General features: G+C 30.3%; 5 protein-coding genes across 8 annotated transcripts in view; all 5 read right to left on the bottom strand.

Moving 5' to 3' along the window:
• Nucleotides 1-5393: 5393 nt before the first annotated feature.
• Nse1 (Non-SMC element 1) lies at nt 5394-8290 on the bottom strand. 3 transcript variants are annotated; one of them, XM_040712356.2, is made up of 7 exons: nt 8169-8290; nt 7961-8099; nt 7794-7894; nt 7637-7728; nt 7328-7569; nt 7139-7272; nt 5394-6101 (listed from the first exon to the last, which is right to left on the bottom strand). In XM_040712356.2, the coding sequence occupies exons 2-7, from the start codon at nt 8082-8084 to the stop codon at nt 5919-5921; spliced, it is 876 nt and encodes a 291-aa protein (XP_040568290.1). In that variant the 5' UTR covers nt 8085-8099; nt 8169-8290; the 3' UTR covers nt 5394-5918. The 3 variants fall into 3 exon arrangements, with proteins under 3 accessions (XP_040568290.1, XP_040568291.1, XP_071744168.1); XM_040712357.2 differs by having other exon boundaries at nt 8225-8244; XM_071888067.1 differs by lacking the exon at nt 8169-8290 and having other exon boundaries at nt 7961-8162.
• A 1071-nt stretch (nt 8291-9361) lies between these two features.
• Nucleotides 9362-10825, bottom strand: LOC121119006 (uncharacterized). The gene has a single exon (XM_040713616.2). It carries the CDS (start codon nt 10823-10825, stop codon nt 9557-9559), a length of 1269 nt encoding a protein of 422 aa, XP_040569550.1. The 3' UTR covers nt 9362-9556.
• Nucleotides 10825-13646, bottom strand: LOC121117841 (calpain-7). Its single transcript, XM_071888066.1, has 2 exons — nt 13176-13646; nt 10825-13122 (listed from the first exon to the last, which is right to left on the bottom strand). Exons 1-2 carry the CDS (start codon nt 13329-13331, stop codon nt 10906-10908), a joined length of 2373 nt encoding a protein of 790 aa, XP_071744167.1. The 5' UTR covers nt 13332-13646; the 3' UTR covers nt 10825-10905.
• A 1755-nt stretch (nt 13647-15401) lies between these two features.
• On the bottom strand, nt 15402-18505 carry LOC121117843 (uncharacterized). Of its 2 annotated transcripts, none has more exons than XM_040712355.2 (4): nt 18369-18505; nt 17776-18231; nt 17485-17714; nt 15402-16312 (listed from the first exon to the last, which is right to left on the bottom strand). In XM_040712355.2, the coding sequence occupies exons 2-4, from the start codon at nt 18210-18212 to the stop codon at nt 16050-16052; spliced, it is 930 nt and encodes a 309-aa protein (XP_040568289.1). In that variant the 5' UTR covers nt 18213-18231; nt 18369-18505; the 3' UTR covers nt 15402-16049. The 2 variants fall into 2 exon arrangements, with proteins under 2 accessions (XP_040568289.1, XP_040568288.1); XM_040712354.2 differs by having other exon boundaries at nt 17776-18240.
• Nucleotides 18481-20506, bottom strand: part of haf (leucine-rich repeat and fibronectin type-III domain-containing protein hattifattener) — a 39875-nt gene continuing 37849 nt past the window's right edge. The window contains exon 8 of the mRNA XM_040712350.2: nt 18481-20471. Coding sequence (XP_040568284.1) covers nt 20170-20471 — 302 coding nt within the window. The 3' untranslated portion in view covers nt 18481-20169. The remainder of the gene's footprint in view (nt 20472-20506) is intronic.

The following is a 20506-nucleotide window of genomic DNA, read 5'->3' on the forward strand; positions in this document are numbered from 1 at the left end:
ACCAAAAATTTTATATTTGATATTTATTTTCAAAATATTTTATATTTGAAATTTATTTACAAAAAATTTAATCTTTTGAGAATAGCTAATGATTTTTGAATTTTTTTCCAAAAAATTTCATATAAGAAATTAAATTTTTGAAATTTTTATCCCAAAAAAACTTTTTAGAAACTAAGGCCCCTCCCAAAAAAAAGAGAAAATAAAAAGAAGTATATAATCCTACGAACCTTCCTGAAGTGACTAATTTTTTAAGCCTCAATTCTACTTGTTGTCCAATAAGGACTTACAATTATAACCATCGATGATAATCAGGAACATTTTGGACATGTAAAAAAAAAGGAAAATCAACATGGTAACCCTGCCAACTAGACGAATATTCGGAGGAAAGTAGCTTAGCTATTATGACGTTTCATTAGATCCGCTACATGCAGCTGTGATGAAGGCGGAAGGGAAGTAAGAAGTAAAAAAGGACAGAAGCAAGAATTACTCCGACGTCGATCCTCAATACTACTTTGAATCCAACATGGACTTGCAATTATAACTCCAGAACAAATCTTTAGGGTTACTCTCCGTCTTTTATAAGTGCACGTAAATGTTCAATCCGGTTTCGTAAATATGGTATGTAATAAAAAGGAAGTTCAATCCTCAGGAATTTAATGATAATGACAACAGCTTAGGAATAGATAATTCCCTCTTCAGGTTGTCAACTTCAAATAAACGAGGGAGGTAAAAAATGCACCCAATTTCCATCACTCGTCTCATTTGCACCGACTCAGTAGTTAATAATAAAAAAAATAGGCTTGCCAAAGAATAGATTTTTCATAAGTTAATGCATATTTTCTTTACAAAATGTTATTTTAAATAAAATACTAATTTGAAAAAAAGGAAAGAAAAGTGCCCTGCTCACTGTAAAACAGGCCTTGGAGATACTTCTAAGGATTTTCAATGAATTGTATGGTTTTAATATTTAATATTCATATCCTCTACACAGCAGTTTTAACAGATTAAAATAATTTAAACATAAATTAATTTTTATATATTGAATATTACTAGGATTTCATCAATGACAAAAATGTAAACGATAAAGCACATAAACTCAATCAGAAAGATATTAGATAATTATGTATGGTTGGTAATTAATCCCACTTACACCCGTGATCTGACAAAAAAAAATGTTGACAAATTTTAAAATAATTAATGTAAGACATAATACTTGCTGTTTAATAAATTTGTCGAATACTGAAATGATGTAGTGAAAATGTTAAATATTTTATATTTAAAACCATGGCATCAAAACGTAAAACTTTACAATATTTTGTCAAGTGTCAAATTTATATTCAACAAAAGAGCCAATTCAAATTCATCCTGAAAAAATAAATAAAAATTTAACCTAGAGAAATAAGTTTCTGAGCCAGTCTCAAGACAAATTTTTAAGGTTTGACTCTTGATATCGACTCAGTCTCGTTATGACTCAGATTCAAGAAACTATACCTATGCTTAAAAAGAGAATAGTTCAAATCAAAATGGAATAGTTTTATTCAAAATAGGATTTGTTCAGTTCAAAATTGAATTGTTTGATTCAAAATGCAGTAGTCAATCTCAAATCAATCTCAACAATCAAATTCAAATTGGGAACTGTCAATTAAAAAATTAGAAAAATCAAATTCAAAATAAAAACTTATCTATTGAAGAAAATAGTCCAAGAGAATTGGCGCTGCGATACAAAAATTTACTACTCGGGAAACAGTGCTTGTGAGTATACAAGTTTAGTTTTTTTGTGAGAGGCTAGAAGTATTTTGCGTGTTCCACGATTTGTTCCTATTGAAAAACATGGATCAAGGAATTTGTATCAAATTTTCTGTAAAAAATGAAATTAATTGCTCCAAAACACTTGAAATGTTGACGATGGCATACTGTGAAACTGTTCTGATTTTTTTTAAATGTTTAAAATTGATAAAAATTCTTCTTAGATGGCCCGGAAGATTCCAATGACAAACCTCCCTCTGGACACCCAAGCAAGTCAACAACAGATGAAAACGTTGAAACAGTGAAGAAAATTACTATCAGAGAAGTTCCTGAGGATATTTACATTTCGGTTGGCTCGTGCCATAAAAAATTTTTGAACGTTTTGGGCATGAGACTAGTGTCAGCGAAGTTTATTTCGTAACTGCTTAATTTTGACCTAAAGAATGGTCGCATTTTTTGGCCAAAACCAGCACCAAAATCATGCCTCAGCCAACATATTCACTGGATTTGCCTCTATGGGACTTTTTCTTGTATCGCTGGAAGAGCTCAAGGCTACAGCGAAAAGTGTTCATGATAAGTCCTTCGAGGATTGGAAAAAGCGTTGGCACAAGTGTATTGTATCCGAATGAGATTACTTTTAAGGGGGCAGCATAAATATTGATGAAAAAATAAATATTTTTTCCTAAAAATACAAAGTCACCTTACTTTTTGAACACACCTCGTACATCAAATAAATCATTCTTTAGAAACTTGAAAAAAAAAATTCTGATTTGTAACTCAATCCAACTCTGAGTTCTGAGCACTTTTCATGATGAGTTTGATCAAATATCCTCTTGTAGACCCTTGCATTTTGGATTGTAGCTCGTACACTACTCATCTTAATAACATCATTTAATAGCTATTGAGTGTCATTCCACGAAATACTTCCAACATTTTACTAAAATTCTGTTATAGAAAGAATGGTTGACCTACACCATATTTTTTGACCTTAAACATCATCCTATCATCTGATTTTGATTAAAAAAATTATAAAATCAATATCTTATTTTAGAAAAAGTGTTAGATCTATGGATTTGGGAGATATGAGAGGTTTTATTTGTTCATCTATATATAATTTCTCATTTAATGGTTTTTAGTGAGGTATTATTTATAAATTTAAGCAGATTTTGTAATTTTAAACCAATCCACTTGTTATATTCATTCTCATAAATGGTCTTATTAGAATTTATTTATCAACCAAAACGAATGGCTTATTTAAACAAAAATTCTCAAGTTTTCTTAAATACTTATTTTTTTTAGCAGTGAATTTAAGAGCTAGAAGGATTGATTAAATAGATATGGAGCCTAACTTACGTGAATTTAACGTAAAGTTAATAAATGGGGGCTGATTTTAGACCAATTCACGCGTAATATACATTCTGCATATTGTAATCTATTTAGCAACAAAAATAAATGGTTTATTATAACCATTGTTTTATAAATGTTCTAAAACATATAAATAATTAATATTAAGTTTACAGAACCGTAACCCCTTGAAACACTAGACTGATAAGGGTACAACCTTGCAAATAAATTATTGAAAGGATCTCAGAACTTAGAGCTAGATTGAGTTACAGATCTGATATTTGTTTTTTGAGTTTCCAAATAATAGTTTCTTTGACATTGAAAATTTTATTCAAATCGGATTAAAAAGATAAAATAAGTGCAAATTTTTACATGGAATAACCAATATTGAATTGAATATTCAAATTGAAATGGACTATTCCATCTTGAACTGGACTATTTTATTTGAAATTCAACTTTTTTTATTTTGAATTGGACTACAGATTGGTATAGATTCATCATAGAGTTTGTCTCTATGATATTCATCAATTAAACTAAGCAAGAATTAGGATTAGTATTAATTGAATTCACCAAATCCTCTTTCCTTCCCTTTTCATATTTATCATTGTGCTTAGATATGGGCTATTTAAGTAATTAGAACACATAAAAACATTCTTTTAAACCTCAATAACTAATTCCAGAATTTATTAATATCTGAGAAACTAATGAAGTATCATTCCAGAAAAGAAAATGGATGAATGATAGATTATTGAACTGAAGATGGAGTAAGAATAAAATTCACACAAGATAATATAACAAGGATTTTTCAGTCTATAGGCTTGATACACGCCCCGTGAGCTAAGTAACAAAGGGTTAAGTATTGGAAGGCCAACAATCTCAAGAAGCACTATTATTCGACACTTGATTAAACATATTATTGAATTCCTCAGAACTAAGATATAATTATTAAAATTCAAAGAAAGTAAATAGTGTGATTTTCTTTGAATTGAAACCGTTCTTTTCCAAACAATTATTCTTTAGGGGTTCGTTCTTTAATTTCTATCTTTTTTTTTACACTCCTTCATTCTTTTTTAACGGGACGACAGAACCAGCTCGTGATCAAATTTTATTCAAATATAGTTGGCTAAAAACACCTTTTCTTACTTGTAAGATGTCCCTTTTGAGCTCTTTAATGCAGAAATCCCTTCATCGTTTTTTCTTGTGATGTTTACAATTATGTGGTCTTCGTTTTGCCATTTGGTTTGAGCTTAGGTGAAAGATCGCTCTTTAGAGAACAATAAAAAAGGAGCTTTGTTAAAAAATGTTTTACGTTAATCGTTCATTTTTTCCCCCGTTGAGGAAATCAAAACTGAACGCTAAGCGTGAACGGCGCAATTTCCAAGGCAGAATTTTATAAACAAACCAGTTTTATAACAGTGGAAGCCTTTTTCATTAGTATTAAGAAAAATGGTGAACTACTGACTTTTAAAATAGGATCAACAGATAAAGGAACTTAAACCTTACTGTCTATGAAAAATGAAACCATCTATTTCCTCGTTTTATTATATATCAGAGCCTAAAATGTATTAAAAATATTCTGTTGCATCGTTACACATTCTTGTTCCATATTGTAGGTTGAAATTAACTATTACAATGGAAAGAAGTAGATATTTTTCTCTATTTATGCCGCTTTTATCGTCCCTAATCGATCAAAAATATGAACCCGTTTCATAGGTACTTTGATTAAATTCAAATATCAGGGTTTATCAAAGGCATTAAGTAGCATTCAATCCAGGTTTTAATATTTTTGTATTCTTAAAAGCTATTTGATGAAGTTTTACCTAAGTTTGTTAGACATTTGTCGATTTTATGTACTGTAAAAATATCAACTTTGAGCTCCTAAGATGACGTTTCCTTCTATAATTATTTAATTTAGAACGTCAGTGAAAACGTTCATGATCACACAAGATTATAATTAGATGCTTAATAAGTAGATTGTTCGGGAGTTTAGTTTCATTATTATCATTCAATTCATGTCATCCGCATATACATAACGATATATATTGTGATTAAGTCCTTCAGAAAAACTAATGATATAATTTACATGATAGGTAATAAAAAGAGTAAAAAGCATATGTTACTTCCGATAAACATAACACATATACCCTAATACAATAAGATAAGAAATTGTATGTAAGAATGTTTAATAGGAAAAAATCTTTAATAGCAGACATGTGACAGAGAAATATTGAAAAAGTATTTGAAGAGATTCTTCTTTTCTTTCTTTTTCTCAAAGTCATTGATGAAAAAATGCAATTTGAAAATTAAAAAGTGTATCTTTATTTCAATTATTAATATTTTAATTAAATATGCATATTCTTTGTAAAAGGATTAGAAGCCGGCGTGAGATATTGCAGTATGATTAATTCTTCTTATTCAACAGGAATGAAGTCTAAACAAAGTTATACATAATATTTGATTTCACCCTAAAATATATGTATACTATGTAGAGTAATAATAAAAAAAATCTTAACCTAAGATAAGTTTATTATTATTATTTAATCATTTCTCTAATGCTTAAAGTTATTCTTTAACAAAAAAAAAAAATAATAATATCAATATCATATAACAATTGATAAAAAATAATGCTTAATAGATGTATCATCTTTCCGCTCTATTGTGAATATACTACATTACTTATCCTGCTTCTCCTCTTTTGAACTTATATACCTATGTATACCCCTCTCTTTCAATAATAAAGAACGTAAAAAAACACCAAAAACCTTTCAATAAATTATAATTATTGATAAATGAATGTATATTAATAACATCAGGGAGCCGAAATGTTTCTATTCATCGGAGTTACTTCTTTTTCGTCGTTGACTCTGTGTTGGAAGAGAGTGAGTCAAGGGAATTGGATGTTTACATTTTGGACATGATATTTCAGTTAATTCTCCCAGATTTTGACCCTTTGGTGCCGCATTCCCAAGACAGTATAGATGAAAATGCTTGCTACATGTACAAGAGAGGGCCTGAAATCAAATTCATAGATTAGTAGTAAAAATTCATGATTCCATCATGTTTCTACAAAAATATTTATAAGAAAATCAATTATTATTTAACAATAAATGTCCTAGAACTATAGCCAAATATTGAAACATAATTCGGACCTACAAAGGATATTCACAATCTTTTAAGTTGATCCAATGAGAAATATTAATATAAAATAGGACTCAACAGATGATTTCTATAGAAAACATATAAAATTACTCAAAAATGCAATTGTAAATTATAATATTGAATGCACATTAATTATAGTTATATGATATATCTAAGTCTTTGCTCTGAGACAAAGGTAATATGTAAAAAATATTGCTAAATTATACTGAGAATTTTATTGATATGAAAAATACATGACTCACGGTACAGCAATCTAGACGATACCAATGACATATTTATTAGCAAATTAACAAAACGTTAATTGTACAAAAAGATTTGAGACTCAATATCTGTAATATAAGATAGACTAGTTATGAAGAATCAAGGAGGTTTATTTACTCATGATCTTCTCAAATATGTAATATTGAATCAGGTATCTATCTTTTCTTATTAAGTAATATTGATTTTAAATATCACAATTATTATATTCCGTGGAAGTACGTTATCTATTATTATTAAATGTATAAGTAAAAGAGTTTATTTTTAGTCATTCAGCTCTAAGATAAAGATGAAATCCTTGATAATCTCAACTTCCAAGAAGAAGTGTTCTTGTGTAATAGTTAAAAAGTGGCGAAATAAAACAACCAAAAACAAGGATTATGTCTAAAGCTTATACAATATTAACGAAGATGCATCCATTTACTCATATTATTCAATTTTGACATATGTCAATTAGGAAATTTGAAATATAACATATGTAGTTGCATAACAAGGTCAACTCGAATTTAATAATTACGTCTATTATATATATGTATCAGGACTAGGGATTTGAGTTTTAAATATATAGACTCAAATATGCAACTTTATGTGTTCTATCAAAGGTTTAAAAATGTTGACATGATTTGCTCACCTTGATAACCAACTTATTGCATAAACTGCAAGTCAAAACATCATTTGGATAAACAAAACGAAGATATGTTTCCATTTCAGCAATAAACCTGGGCGTAAAGCAAATAACATCATTCTCCAACGATCTTAGCCAATCTAAAAAAATACATATTATACTCAAATTCTTGTGAAGGAATCAAAGCAACCTTACTCTTTTCAATAAATTTATCAAGTATTTCTTCAACTTCTAGTGGTTTTAAATTCTTGGATTTGACTTTACCACCCAAGTTCAAAGCTCTTGTTCTTTCAATTTCACCCCTTGTAAAAGGTCCATCATTACTCTCCGTTTCCTCATCACTATCACTTTCCTCTTCTAGTTCAGGGCCTTTCATCATCTCTCCAATCAATATCTTAAGAAGCTCAAGTTCATGTGGAGCAAATTCGACCATGGACCTGATAAAAGCTGCTGTAATGAATGATCACGTACAAGTATATATGAAGGATAGACAAATTCGAAAACCTCTTTGTTAATTCCGTGAATTCTTGAGAGCGATCCAATTGATTGATTAGAACGAAATAAGTTTCTTTTTTTATCTTGTTTTCGTCTATGGCCTGTAATTAGGAGTAAATGATTAAATGCCCGGCTTATTAATAGGAGATACATATTTGAATCATACTTTGACAATAGATAGATTCAAGGGCCGAATTTCCCTATTAATTCCATCAGTCAAGGCTCGCAAAGTTTTGTTGATTTCTCCGGTGTCTGTTGGGACTGTATCTGCAACATCACAATCAAATAAAAGTTATCCAAGTCAGTTAATTAAACTAAATTATAAACACTTACGCCCACTGATATTACAAGCTTTTTGCAAAAGCTTCCGAGCGGTAGATCCGGACACTATCCCCAAATTCATGATTCCTTGAAGAAAGATTCGATGTCTGTCGTCGTACTCCATCGCAACAACCATACTATACTAGTCGGACTAGGTATAATATCAAATTGATAATTACAAAGTATACTAGTATGTATATTATTAATGAATAGTTATTACTTATTGTTTTAAAAATGAGTAAAACTAGTGGTTAAAAATTTAAATATCCTATTTACTTGACCCAATGAGAGGTACGAGTATTTCACTTCTACTACTATACGCAAATTCCTGTCAAAAATAATAATCATTCGAGCTTTATTTCTTTTTCATTGGCTCTGTTATTCTGTTTACATCATCTTAGTTTCTTGTCATAATAAAATATTCCCGCCGTCATTTTTTAGCAACCCAACCTCCCAAATATAATAGGATCCTGCTCTAGCTATTTTATGGAATGATTCATAGCCTGATCCTATTAAAGAGTTGTTTTATATGCCCAAAACCCTAGCTAGTCTTTCAAATATTCATGTTGTTCCTTATGAATTACGAAAGAACGTTTTCTTGTGACGTCAGCATTTTTAATCTAGGCCATTTTGGGGGCCTAAAAACCATGGTTTATAACAATAAAACCCCTTTTTTGATTAATAGTAAGGAAAATAATTAAATATTTCATGTCAAAATGAGACTAACAAATAAAAGGATTTAAACTTTATTATCTATCAAAAATCTATTACCTAGTTTTATTATATATCGGACCCTAAAATATGTTAAAAATATTTGATTACTACGTTATTCCATACTGAAGATACAAATTAAATATTGTAATGGAAATAATAATATAATTTTCTATAATTATCCTGATTTTCTTGTATCTAATCGATCAAAAAAAAAATATATATATATTTGTACAAATTTAAACATTTCATAGGAATTTTTAGTGGATATTACTTTGATTTAATTTAACTATATCAGTGTTTATCATCGGCATCTAGTAGAATTCGGTGCTTCTATTTAATTTCTTTTTATTCTTAGAGCCATTTGATGTCTCATCAAGGTTTATTGGAAAATTTGTCCATTCAAATATCACAATTCTACATTTGCATAAAATTATATTCAATACAATATTTCTAACGCCATTTGATCAAGATTTATTGGAAATTCGTCCATTTTAGTTTTTTTAAATATCAATTTCACCTCCCAAATTGGCATCTTCTTTAATTATAATGTCAGTGAAAACGCTCTATATAAAGTATTTTATATGCCCAGATCTAACTAGTATTTCAAGCATGCACGGTGTTCCTTATAATGTATTATATTATAATACTGCTAAATATATAAAAGTCAACCCATCCCTTAAAAATGACAATTATCTATCATTTCCCAAATATTAGTAACCATATATTTTAACATTTTTAGACATACGTATAAAAATTATTTTAGCTACCTACTTCAGAATGAATCCCTACAATAATATAATTTTTTTTTTTAAATTAACTATAAATTGTAGAACCTTAATTCATATCGATAAAATTCGCAATCATGACTAAGTAATATGTAAACCAGAAGAGTATTCACGATTCCTTTTCAATATTAAATGAGCTGAAGAAATAATCTGAGGGTTTTAAGAGTGTTGTTTGAACATGTGACTGCTTTAAATGAGCAAAATATCTTTCGCAAGCTTTAGAGGGCTGTCTCGATTGCACTAAATCTTCTATATCTGGATGAGCGAAACCGTTCCCCTGATTGGTAAATGGGCAAATTAATTGCTCATTTGGTCCTTTATACGAATTTTTTTGAATGCTTGAACAACTATGAGCTGAATAGTTTATTTTATTCCCTTCCAAACCATAAGAGTGTCTGATACTGTACAGAAGTTTTCGCTGATCCTTCTGCCAGGAATGGTTACATCCACTGGACTTACTTTCTTTTGAGTAATTCATAGACCAGAAACTAATTGAACCATTCAAGGAAACCCCTATTTCCTTCAAAAACAATGTAAAGGCAATTCTGGAGTCGTGTCTAAGTCTATTCTCATTCATTAATATAAGGTACAGTTGATGAAAGCATAGAGGAAAATGAACGGATAGTGTCTGTATGTTATCAGAAGATGCCAAATTATGTCGATAAAGTTTTGGACAAATTTCTTGTAAAAAAAAGCGGATTAGATTATTCATCATATAGGGCAAACGAAATTCATCGTTATTTGAGTTACGAAGATTTTTAATACCTCTTTGGTACAGAAACTGAAAAACAGACAATAAAAATTCTTTTTCAACATCCTTTGTAATTAAGGCATTACCATCCCTTACTTCGATCTCTCGTCGAGCCACAAGCTTAGTAAGATACTGAAAAGGAATGGGAATACTGGTATAGGGCTGACAAATGCCCTTCAATACACTAGTGATTGTTAGCATACTTTTATCATTTTCATACAATAAATCCAAGTCTTGTATGAGTGTAAGAAGCACTTCTTGAGTAATATGTCCCTCACTTATTTGAAGTCTATACTTGAAGAGATTTTGCTCCCCACGAATAATAAATTCTGAGAGTTCAAAATTATCACTATATGCAACAACCAATTGCAAGAGACAAAATGCTGTTTTATCATGAGGAGTCTCTTCCATGACACTTTCTGACAAGTAATGTAACTCCGACAATCGATCATGAAGCTTTTCAATATCAACATTGGAAAAGAAACTGTCTTTCTCCTCATTTTCGAACGGTTTTGATTCATTTACTAAATCCTGCATGACTTCAAAAAATTGAAGACGCTTCCTTCCCAAACTTATCATCTTCTCCATATGCATAAACCCATTCGGAGGAATAGCATAAAATGTCATTTGCTAGTAAAGACAGAAAATATATATATATATAAGTAATACAATCTTAAAAAGTAAATACTATAACTCATTGCTATATTTTAGGATAATCTTCCCAATTTAAAAGGACTAGTACATTGAACAGTAAGAAAAAATGGCGACTCTTGTTTTGGTTTGAAGGTACAGGGTATGATATCATAAGTTCCTGCGAGTAAATCCAGAGCTAAAACTGCAAATGCAGGTCTAAAAGGTCCAGACTGTTTTAAGTTAAAAAATTTGGGTGAAGACGTGTTGGCAACTACTACGGACATTATATCGAATCCAATAAAAAATTGTCTAGGACCCTTCAATTCCACAAGAACTTCACTATCAGTATCAATTTTGAGCTGATATCTGGGATTGCCTTTGTATTCATCTCCAAAAGTTGAAGATCCACCTGCAGTACTCCCTTTCCATTGTCCATTAGTTATTTCTTTTTTATACTTATAAGCTTGTTCCAATTTTCTCAATGTAAACGGAAGGGTACTGAAAACCCTGAGGGAATAGTTAATGGTTGTTGATTTTTCAAATTGTGAAACAACTAAAGTAAATTTTCGATCTGTATCATCCTTGATAACTGTTTGCACAAGATATAATGGAGTATTGATTTTAACAGCATCTAAAAATGGCGGTGGATCGACAGGGTAGTAAATACGCTTTCCCTTATTTTTGTAAACCATTAAGGCAATATATTCCTTATTATTTTTAAAATCTTCAATATCAGTAATGTGTCTTGAAAGAAGGATCCATAAAGCACCAGGGCCAGGAGCTGTTAGCTCAAGTAGATATTGTGGGTTATTGGAAAAATAAAACATGTCTTTAACGGGTCCAACTCCAGCATCCCAACTCTGATGAATCGAATAACTAAACTTGAATAAATTAGGGTTCCAGTTCATATATATCACTTCAAAAAATTCTAGGACGGAGTCAAAATCTATCCAAAAAACTCCATTATCAAAATTAGCAGCTGACTCCGGGTTATAATTAAGCGCAGCCTTCAATTCTCGAGTCCAGTTACGATTATCAATTTCTGAATAATTACCGCGCCAACGAAGATGGGCCCAAGGATTTTTTACAAGAAATAACTTGACACCATTGACTTCTCTGACATCCAACATGGCATAGGCATGTTTTTGAACTAAGCCCGCTCTATCTGCAGCAAAATCTCCAATATCACCAGTAGCAAACGTCACTAGTACATCACCTTTATGAAAACGGTCATGTATCTTTTTAAATGCCTTGTCTTTTTCAAAATTAGGATCATTCTTTTTTATTCCTAAACGTTCAGGTATCCAGCCTGTGAGAGCGTACAAATCTATATTACTATTTGATCCAGGAAAATCATAGCCACCCATAACCTTCATATAAGCCTTTTCAAGTAATGACACCCATAATTCATTACGATTAGACGAATATGAGCATATTAGTTCATTATTATCTCCAAGAGGTAAAAAATCATCTATGACAACTTTTCTTGAAACGCCATTGACGCGGAGTTTCACCATATATTTTCCACAAGGATTATAAACAGGATCTCCATTTTTATTTTTAGGGAAAATAATCGAAGAAATGAGTCTCTTTTTAAATTTTTTTTCATACTGTGCGGCAACGGCAATGGAGGCTAAAAATGAACAATCGGACACAACAGTTTGTTTAACACTATAACAATCAACAACTTCAAATATTTTGGGTTCTTTCATAAATTCTTCCGGCCTAGACCAAGATTTTAACTTCATCTTTTGTTTGATGGATAAACTTAATTTTCCATGCTTATCGTTAAAAGGCATTGGAAACCCAAATCTTTCTTTAAAATCCACACTCATAAAAGGTACATACTCTCTACCATTAATGAGAGATGTCTTGGCCAACACTCGTTTCTCTTCTTCTGAATAGCCATGTCCTCGGCTCTTTTTCTCATTCGCTTCTTCATCATCCAGTTTCAAAAGACCCAAAGGAGGCATAGCTGGCTTATGGACCTTTTTGCCCGTGTTTTTTATCTTTTCAGCTCTTGTTAGAGCTTCGGAGGCTAATTGAGAAAGCTTATCCTTCAAACCAGCATCCTTTACCGTTGATCGGGCCTTAAGACAAAGTTCAACCGCAGAGCCATAGAGTTCAATAGCCTCTTTAGAATTACCGGCTTCATCTTCGGATAAGCCTTCCTCTACGAGAAAGACTGCTTTCAAGAAATCTGCATCTTCGGAGACATTCTTTGACTTCTCATCCAACGTTTTCCCAGCAGATTTTTCCAAGGTCTTGGCTCTTTCTTTGTACTTTTCGGCCTTCAACAATTAATTAATATATATAATGAGGAACTAAAGATGTATTCAATTACCTTTTGTGTATATTCAAAAGTGTCAGGGAAACTTTGTTGAAGTAGTTGAGCTACTTCTCGATAATAGTAAATCGCAGGTTCATGGTTTCCAGCCTCATCATATTTCACAGCCCTTTGAGCTAAATGAAGGATATCTTGAAGCCCCAAGTTAGACATTTCACGTCAATCAATTTGCAAAAATGACATCACAATTGCCAACAAGGGGAGCGAAGGATCAACGGTTCCTTAGCTAATAAATAACTTACCCTCGTTTTCAAGGAAGAAAAGAATGACGTTAATAATAAGAAAGAATATATATTATATAAAATAATATCGGCTCGACTTCTTATATTTTTTAGTCACGCAACCTACTGAGTGAACGATAAGAACAAGGACGTTGCTACTGGAACTTAATCTAAATACATACAGGTTGTTATATTATTATTAATAAATAATAATATAACCAGCGCGTATTTATGTAAAGTTGATATTGATAATAATAATTTATTATCAATACACTCGTTTATATCGGACAAAGAGGGGTGTTACTATGTAATCATCAATCTGTTATCATTGACGATATTATGATATTTTAATTAAAAAAGATTTGTAATTTTATCACAAGAATGACCCCTAATCAATAATCTGGGTATAAGTAGGGTGATCAATCGTCCTTTTTTTGTCCAGAAATAATCTCTTTTTACATAATGTCCGGAACATCCGTGGATTTCTTATATAATTTTATGTAATTTCCGATTTTTTATGGGTGAAGTCGATTATCAAAAATTGACTTAAAACAAACGTTAGTTTAGAAATAAAGAAAGGTAAAATCGCCATTTTTTTTAATAAAAAGATAGTATTATACACAATTGTATATTATTCTTAAATTTTAAAAAATGAATCCTCTAAAACCGACATTGACTGGGCCACGAGTCTTTTTGTTTTCTAGTATATATCAAGGTTAATAGAAATAGTATTTCTATTAACCTTGGGATATATAAATATTGAACATTGAAAGGAATATGGAATGGTGACTTTTTTCGGCCTGTGCATATTTCAACTACATAGTAATTTTATAATTTGGGCTATAAATTGTAAGAATTTTTGGTATGTAAAAAAAAGACACTACAAATTAACATATTACTTTAATTTATAAGTAGACAAAATTAATTGGGGTTACAAGCGATATGTTAGACTGAATTGGTGGTTGAAGTATACTTTCTTACAAAAGCTTAGTGAAATAAAATTATTCAGCTGATAGTTTGGAACGAATTTGGAACTATTCAAAGAAATCCTAGTTTTTAGGAATTTATCAAGTGAACTAATAAATTAGCTTTGATTCATTTGAGGGGTGCTCATTTTTTGCTCAAATAGGTTAAAGAACTAAAGGGAAAAATAAACAATTCAATCTAAAACACAGAGAAGAATATGTTCCTAACGGAGTCTCCCTTATTCTTCTCTTTTCACTATAGGGAGACTTACTCCTTCATCCCCCCCACACTGGCAGCGTGCCTAACTGGAGGAACATGTAGCAGTTTCTAATTTTAAGCCAATCAGAATTGAGAACTACTAAACCCTACCTTCCTTGCCTTGAGAGTCTGCCCACTCTTTCCCTAGAGTCCTTTAGTATTAACCAACCTTTTATTGTGACTGCCATTAATTTTAAGCTGTTTTCAAAAGAGTTACGGCCAGCTATCGTGTGACTGTTGCCGCAAACCTCTGTTATGAGATAGAAATAAGATTTTTCTATTTTTTTTTTCAAGAGGAAAAAAATGGGGGAAAAAACCTGATAGTAAATGTGTAAGCTATTTTATTTAGTTACTGTTATTTTGAAGAAGGATTTTACAGGAAGAATGTGCTGCACTAAACTGCTGCTATGTCTCCTGTGCCTTCTTTAGGCTGAGGCCTACTGTAATACAACAACTAAATGCTCGGGTACAAAAGCATGATTTTATTATAATATACACTTATATGAATATAGTATATAAAAAATATCATTTTTATTTTTATCAAGTAAATAAATAATTATATATATTTTTTTTTTTTGAATGAATTTCGCGACCCCGCATTTGTGTCTCGAGAGCACCACCCTGGGAACCCCTGGTTCGTTAGTCTATTTGTAAACAGGAGTACAGGCCAAATGGCCACAATAAGAACCCATTAAATTTTTGAAAGGTGAAGTCACACAAAACGTCCAAAATGCATAATTAACCATAATGAAAATTATTTTGAGTACCAAGCCTAGTCTATTATTTAATTAGTGTATTTATTGAGCATTGTACATATTTTAGAATACTATCATACATGGTTATCCAGGGGCGTCCACAGGGGGTGGGCTGGAGGGGCTATAGCCCCCCCCCCCAATTAAGGGGTTTTTCTTTTTTTACTAGAGTTTTTAATGGTAAGGATGACAAAATTTTACGCAAAATAGCGCTAACAATTTTTTTTAAGGATTTTTTTCTTAAAAAAGGTCATTCGAGCAAATTATGCAGCAAAACAAAAATTTACGATTCGAAATTTTATTTTTTTGTGATAGCTAAAGATTTTTGAAAAAGGAATTTCGAAAACTTTGAAATTTGATTTTTCTTTCCAAAAATTTAATTTTTTGTGAATAGTTGTGGATTTTAAGACTTTTTTGAAAAAAGTTTAACTTAAAAAAATTTTTTTTTTTTTGAACAGCAGTGGACTTTTGAAGTTTATTAATAGAATTTTCTTTTGAAAAAATGTAATATTTGTAATTTAATTTTGGAATTTTTTTGGAAAAAATAAAAATTAATTTTTTTCGAACAGTAGTGGATTTTTGATTTTTTTTAATTCCGAAAACTGAGCTCCCCTCCCCCCGGATAATATGATCCTGCGGACCCCCTGGAAATGGATATAATTTTTTAGATAATATCAAAAAGAAAATCTTTTAGCCCGATGTTCTACTTTGTGATTTCTTGAAACATGCTGAGTGAGTGAATGCCGAGTTTTGTGTTCTTTTCCACAATATGGACACTTTCGAATGGTACAAACTCTTATGTGTTGTGCTTCTATGTGATTGGCAATGTGACAGCGATTGATACTGGATTTATCAAAGCATATTTTACAGACAAATTGATCACCAACTTTTTCGATAGCTTCTACAACCGCTTCCGGGAAGGATGATTTGAATTTGACTTCATAAAATTTGAATAATAAAAAAATAATTAAATACAAAAAAAAGTTAGTAGTATAATTAAAATAAATAAGAAAATAACCAAAGTTGGAGGCTTGAACTCCACCGAGTGCCCATTCTATTTATAATCTTATATTCTTAGTATGAAAATAAATACAAATTAATCCCCCCCTAGTTCAGGTTTCAAAATCAAATCTTAACATGCTTGCGTGTTTTGTCAAAATCTGTTTTTCTTTCTTAGTAGTCAGTACTATATATTAAATTTAAAATTATTGTAATAGTGACGTCATAGACTATGAGTGGTTGCGTGTTTGGTCAAAATCTGCCAGTCTTGCCCAGTAGTCGGTACAATACATTAGATTGAAATTTCTAGCAAGCCCGATTACATGATGGTTTAACCTTGGAGACTATCAATCACAAAAAAGCGGGCCAGCTAAGAAATACACTGGATTTTCATCACTGTTTCAAACTCTTCCTCCGATGTTCGTATACTCTCATTCCTATTATTACAAATTCATGTGTACTTTTGTAAATTCGTAAAAATAATTTTAGTTTTAATTGCATTCAAGGAAGGTTATTAATTATAACTAAATACTGGTAAAATTTAACATTAGAGGCGTTTTATTTGTTGTTGAATTGTTGGAAGTAAAATCTTAGTCACAAATTTAGTCATTATGTCCTTTAAATCATTACTAAAAATAATTAAAAATGTCCAGATATGGTAGAAGATAACTTCTGAAACTAGTGGCGTAACTGAAAACCCGTACATAAAATGAATCAGAATTATTTCCCAAAAAAAATAGTTAAATTGTTAAATGTTTGGGCTGCTATGCTATCTTTTGAGAACACTATTACGTCAATTTAATCTTTTTTCCAAAAATTAATTAAGCACCTTGCTTATTAAGAAGATAATATATTATATGGTCACAGTAAGAGGCCATTAAATTTTGAGAGGTCAAAGTCAAAGCTCTACGTAACAAAAAACGTAAAAATGCATAATTGAACATCACTTTGGAACAAATTGAGGTACATAACTCAATTTGACTATAATGCATGTATTAAAAGTCAATATAGTAGTTTTTCTTTTTACTTATTGTACTATGAAAATGTTTTGTAAACTTAGAAATTAAAATTTTGACAATTTAAAAATGAGATAAAATAGTTTGTAATTACGTGATAGAACTTCATTTTTTGAAGAGGCTTCATCTGCGTCAACAATTGTTTTACTTAGAATTGAGCAAATTTTAGGATCGTTCTTTGCAATGTTTAACCTATTGTCACATTTCAAATAAGAATCATCTACTTCTTTAAATTGAGGATCATTTTTCATGGAAACTAATATTTCATTTGAGGCTTTTTTGGCACTGACATCCCTACTTCTTTTACTTTTTTTCGACTTAGATCTGTAAATAAATGCAAAAATTGAAAGCATAAATACATCATTCTTGTTGTTGCTTTTATTACCCCTTTGTCAAAATAGGAGATCCTGGATGTTTGGCAGGAGATGAACCGACCAAGCCTTTAATCTCATACTCTTGAGCAATTCTCATAAAAAGAGGAATTTGATCATTAAATACCAAAACTTCTCCATTATAGATAAAATTCAAGAGATTTTCGAGTTCCTTGTCGGTAATATCCTTTAAATAAATGACGATGGTACTTCCATTTGGTAAGAAACTTGAGGACTGAAGTATAATATTCCTGAATATTCTAGAAGAAGCAGCTAATACAAATTTGTGAGCCTTGAATATCCTCTTTCCAGAGTCACAAAGAAGGTAGATATCAGTGAACTCATCTCTTAATTCTTTGAGACTTGAAAGAAGATGTGATGGGAATTCATTCCAAGCGATGGAGAAATAATTTGATAGGTCATCTGAGCCATCTAGTGAGGTGGACCCCATAATTGGTTGTGTAATAACTCTAAAAAACCTTTGAATTATAATCACTTAAAGGTCAGTTAAGTGAGTCTTATTTATGATGCAAATAAATGCAATCAATTTAGGCGTAATACTTATATACTGAGTTTTATAAGAATAGTATTTACTGTTAATACTTACCTACTTAAGAAAAATGTAAACTACCGAATACTTATTCACAGTTCCTTGAGACGAATAAGATAAAATATTTTGTGATTTTTATATATAATTTTTATCAAATAAGTCAAGCATATAAGACGTGTTATATTATATTTCTGATTCACGTTGTATAAAGTGAGATAAGACAAAAAAACTTATCTTTGAAAAGTGGTGTATAGTTAATAGAAAATAGTTATGTTTAATTAATTAAATTGTGCTATTTTACTACATAATATCTATATTGCTATTATCGAAACTATGTAATGTTAAGATTAGTTGATTGTATAGCTAATATATTACTCTTTTTTTTATCTAAGGTTACAAATAGTTAAGTTATAAATTAAAATATTGGTATGAATCTTTAATAAGGTTGCGTGAAATATAAGATTTATCATTTCATTATGAACTTCCGTTATTTTTAATGATGGATAAATCAAATGATTAGTTAATTCATAAATTTCTATACACAGTTGAAAAATCCATGGTTAATTCCATGGCTCATTGGATACACCATACAGATTGTAGCGTATATCTAGATAATCAGCTGCTGATATGATATAAGTTATATTTTCAAGTTATTAAAGATTTTTAATGTTTTTTTTTTTTAAATTTTATCTAAAATTTAAATTCGTTGTAATAAAAAAAAATCATACCTGTTACAACTGTCTGTAAAATCTGTTTTTCTTCTCTCTTTTACATCATTTAGTAATTATATCCTTATCCCATATCTATCCATGGATTATTCTAGTAATTCATGCTTTATTCTTCTCTATGGGATACATTAATAAAGAGTAGAACAGGAAAAATAAGCGAATACATTAGTCGTTATAAAAAAAATAGCTACGTGCTCTAAATAACTGATAGAAATTTGTTCAAAATCTGGACTTTTTGCAAACTTTTCGAGAAATGGAATCAAGAATGATTTATTACAGACAAATCAAGTTTAAATGATTGGGAAAACAACATTAATGGAAAATATTTATCAAATAATATTAGACTTATCTTTTATTTGGATATACTATAAGAAATATTTACCATTCAATTTCGATATTTTTCTTTGATCAGTACTATAATCTTTCTTATTAAAGTTGTTTTTGTTTATTATTATGCTTATAATTAAACTAAAATATATAAAACATTTATTATGCTGTAGAGAGAGCACCTTTTTTAAGAGTTTTAAGTAATACCTAATTAGCATTATCTTGGTATTTGAGGGATAAGTCTAATTGCCTCTAACTTTATATATTAACCTCTCTCCGTGAGATTTAATTAGACTAATTTGTGAACATTATATATTCTCCATTTTTAAATAACCCGGATGACATGTTTTACCTTCCAGGACTTTACAAGGGTCTTGGATTTTCAAAAATAAAAATCTAAAGTTTATTAAATTTTAAGGGTGAGACAGCTATCAAAAATAATATATCAACTTATCCATTTATAGTACATTCAAGGGAGTAAGTATATTAAGTTATAGCAATTTAAAAAAAGTTATAAAATATATAACGACTAATGTATAGCACGTAGAAAAATATTTTTTTTCTTGTTTCCTATCCTTTTCTGATGTAATCCATGGTTAATAAAATATTAATCAATGTTATACGGATTCCGGTTTTTACAAATTTATTTATCTTTTAAAATATATATATATATATATGCCCAAAGTTTACTTAACTCCCTTTCTTATATTCAAAATATAACTATATTAAGATATGGATGTCTATGATTGCAAATATATACAAATATAGCACATTTTTTGATTAGTATAATAAAATCATCGTAATTATAGATTGACGTCGTCTCTTCTCATCATATGAACATTTCCACCAAATTTCGTAGTTGCATTCCCATGCATGTAAATGTCTTGGTCATAGTCGGTCCAATTATTGTCTGTAGAGGTAGCCCAATGATCAGAGTCTTCTTCACCAAGTGAGTCATTTGGATCGCGTAAATGATTGTTATGATACACACTGCCAGAGCGATGTCTTTTATGGCTGGACTTTCTTGAGCTTCGAGACATTCCACTAGCTCTTGATTGCCGCCCATCCATAGCACTCATTAGAGACTGTCGAGACTGGCGAAGATCTAAAGGTTTTAAGTTTTTAAACGTGTATAAGAGA

This window comes from Lepeophtheirus salmonis, chromosome 5, assembly GCF_016086655.4.
Source record: "Lepeophtheirus salmonis chromosome 5, UVic_Lsal_1.4, whole genome shotgun sequence".
NCBI lineage: Eukaryota > Metazoa > Arthropoda > Copepoda > Siphonostomatoida > Caligidae > Lepeophtheirus > Lepeophtheirus salmonis.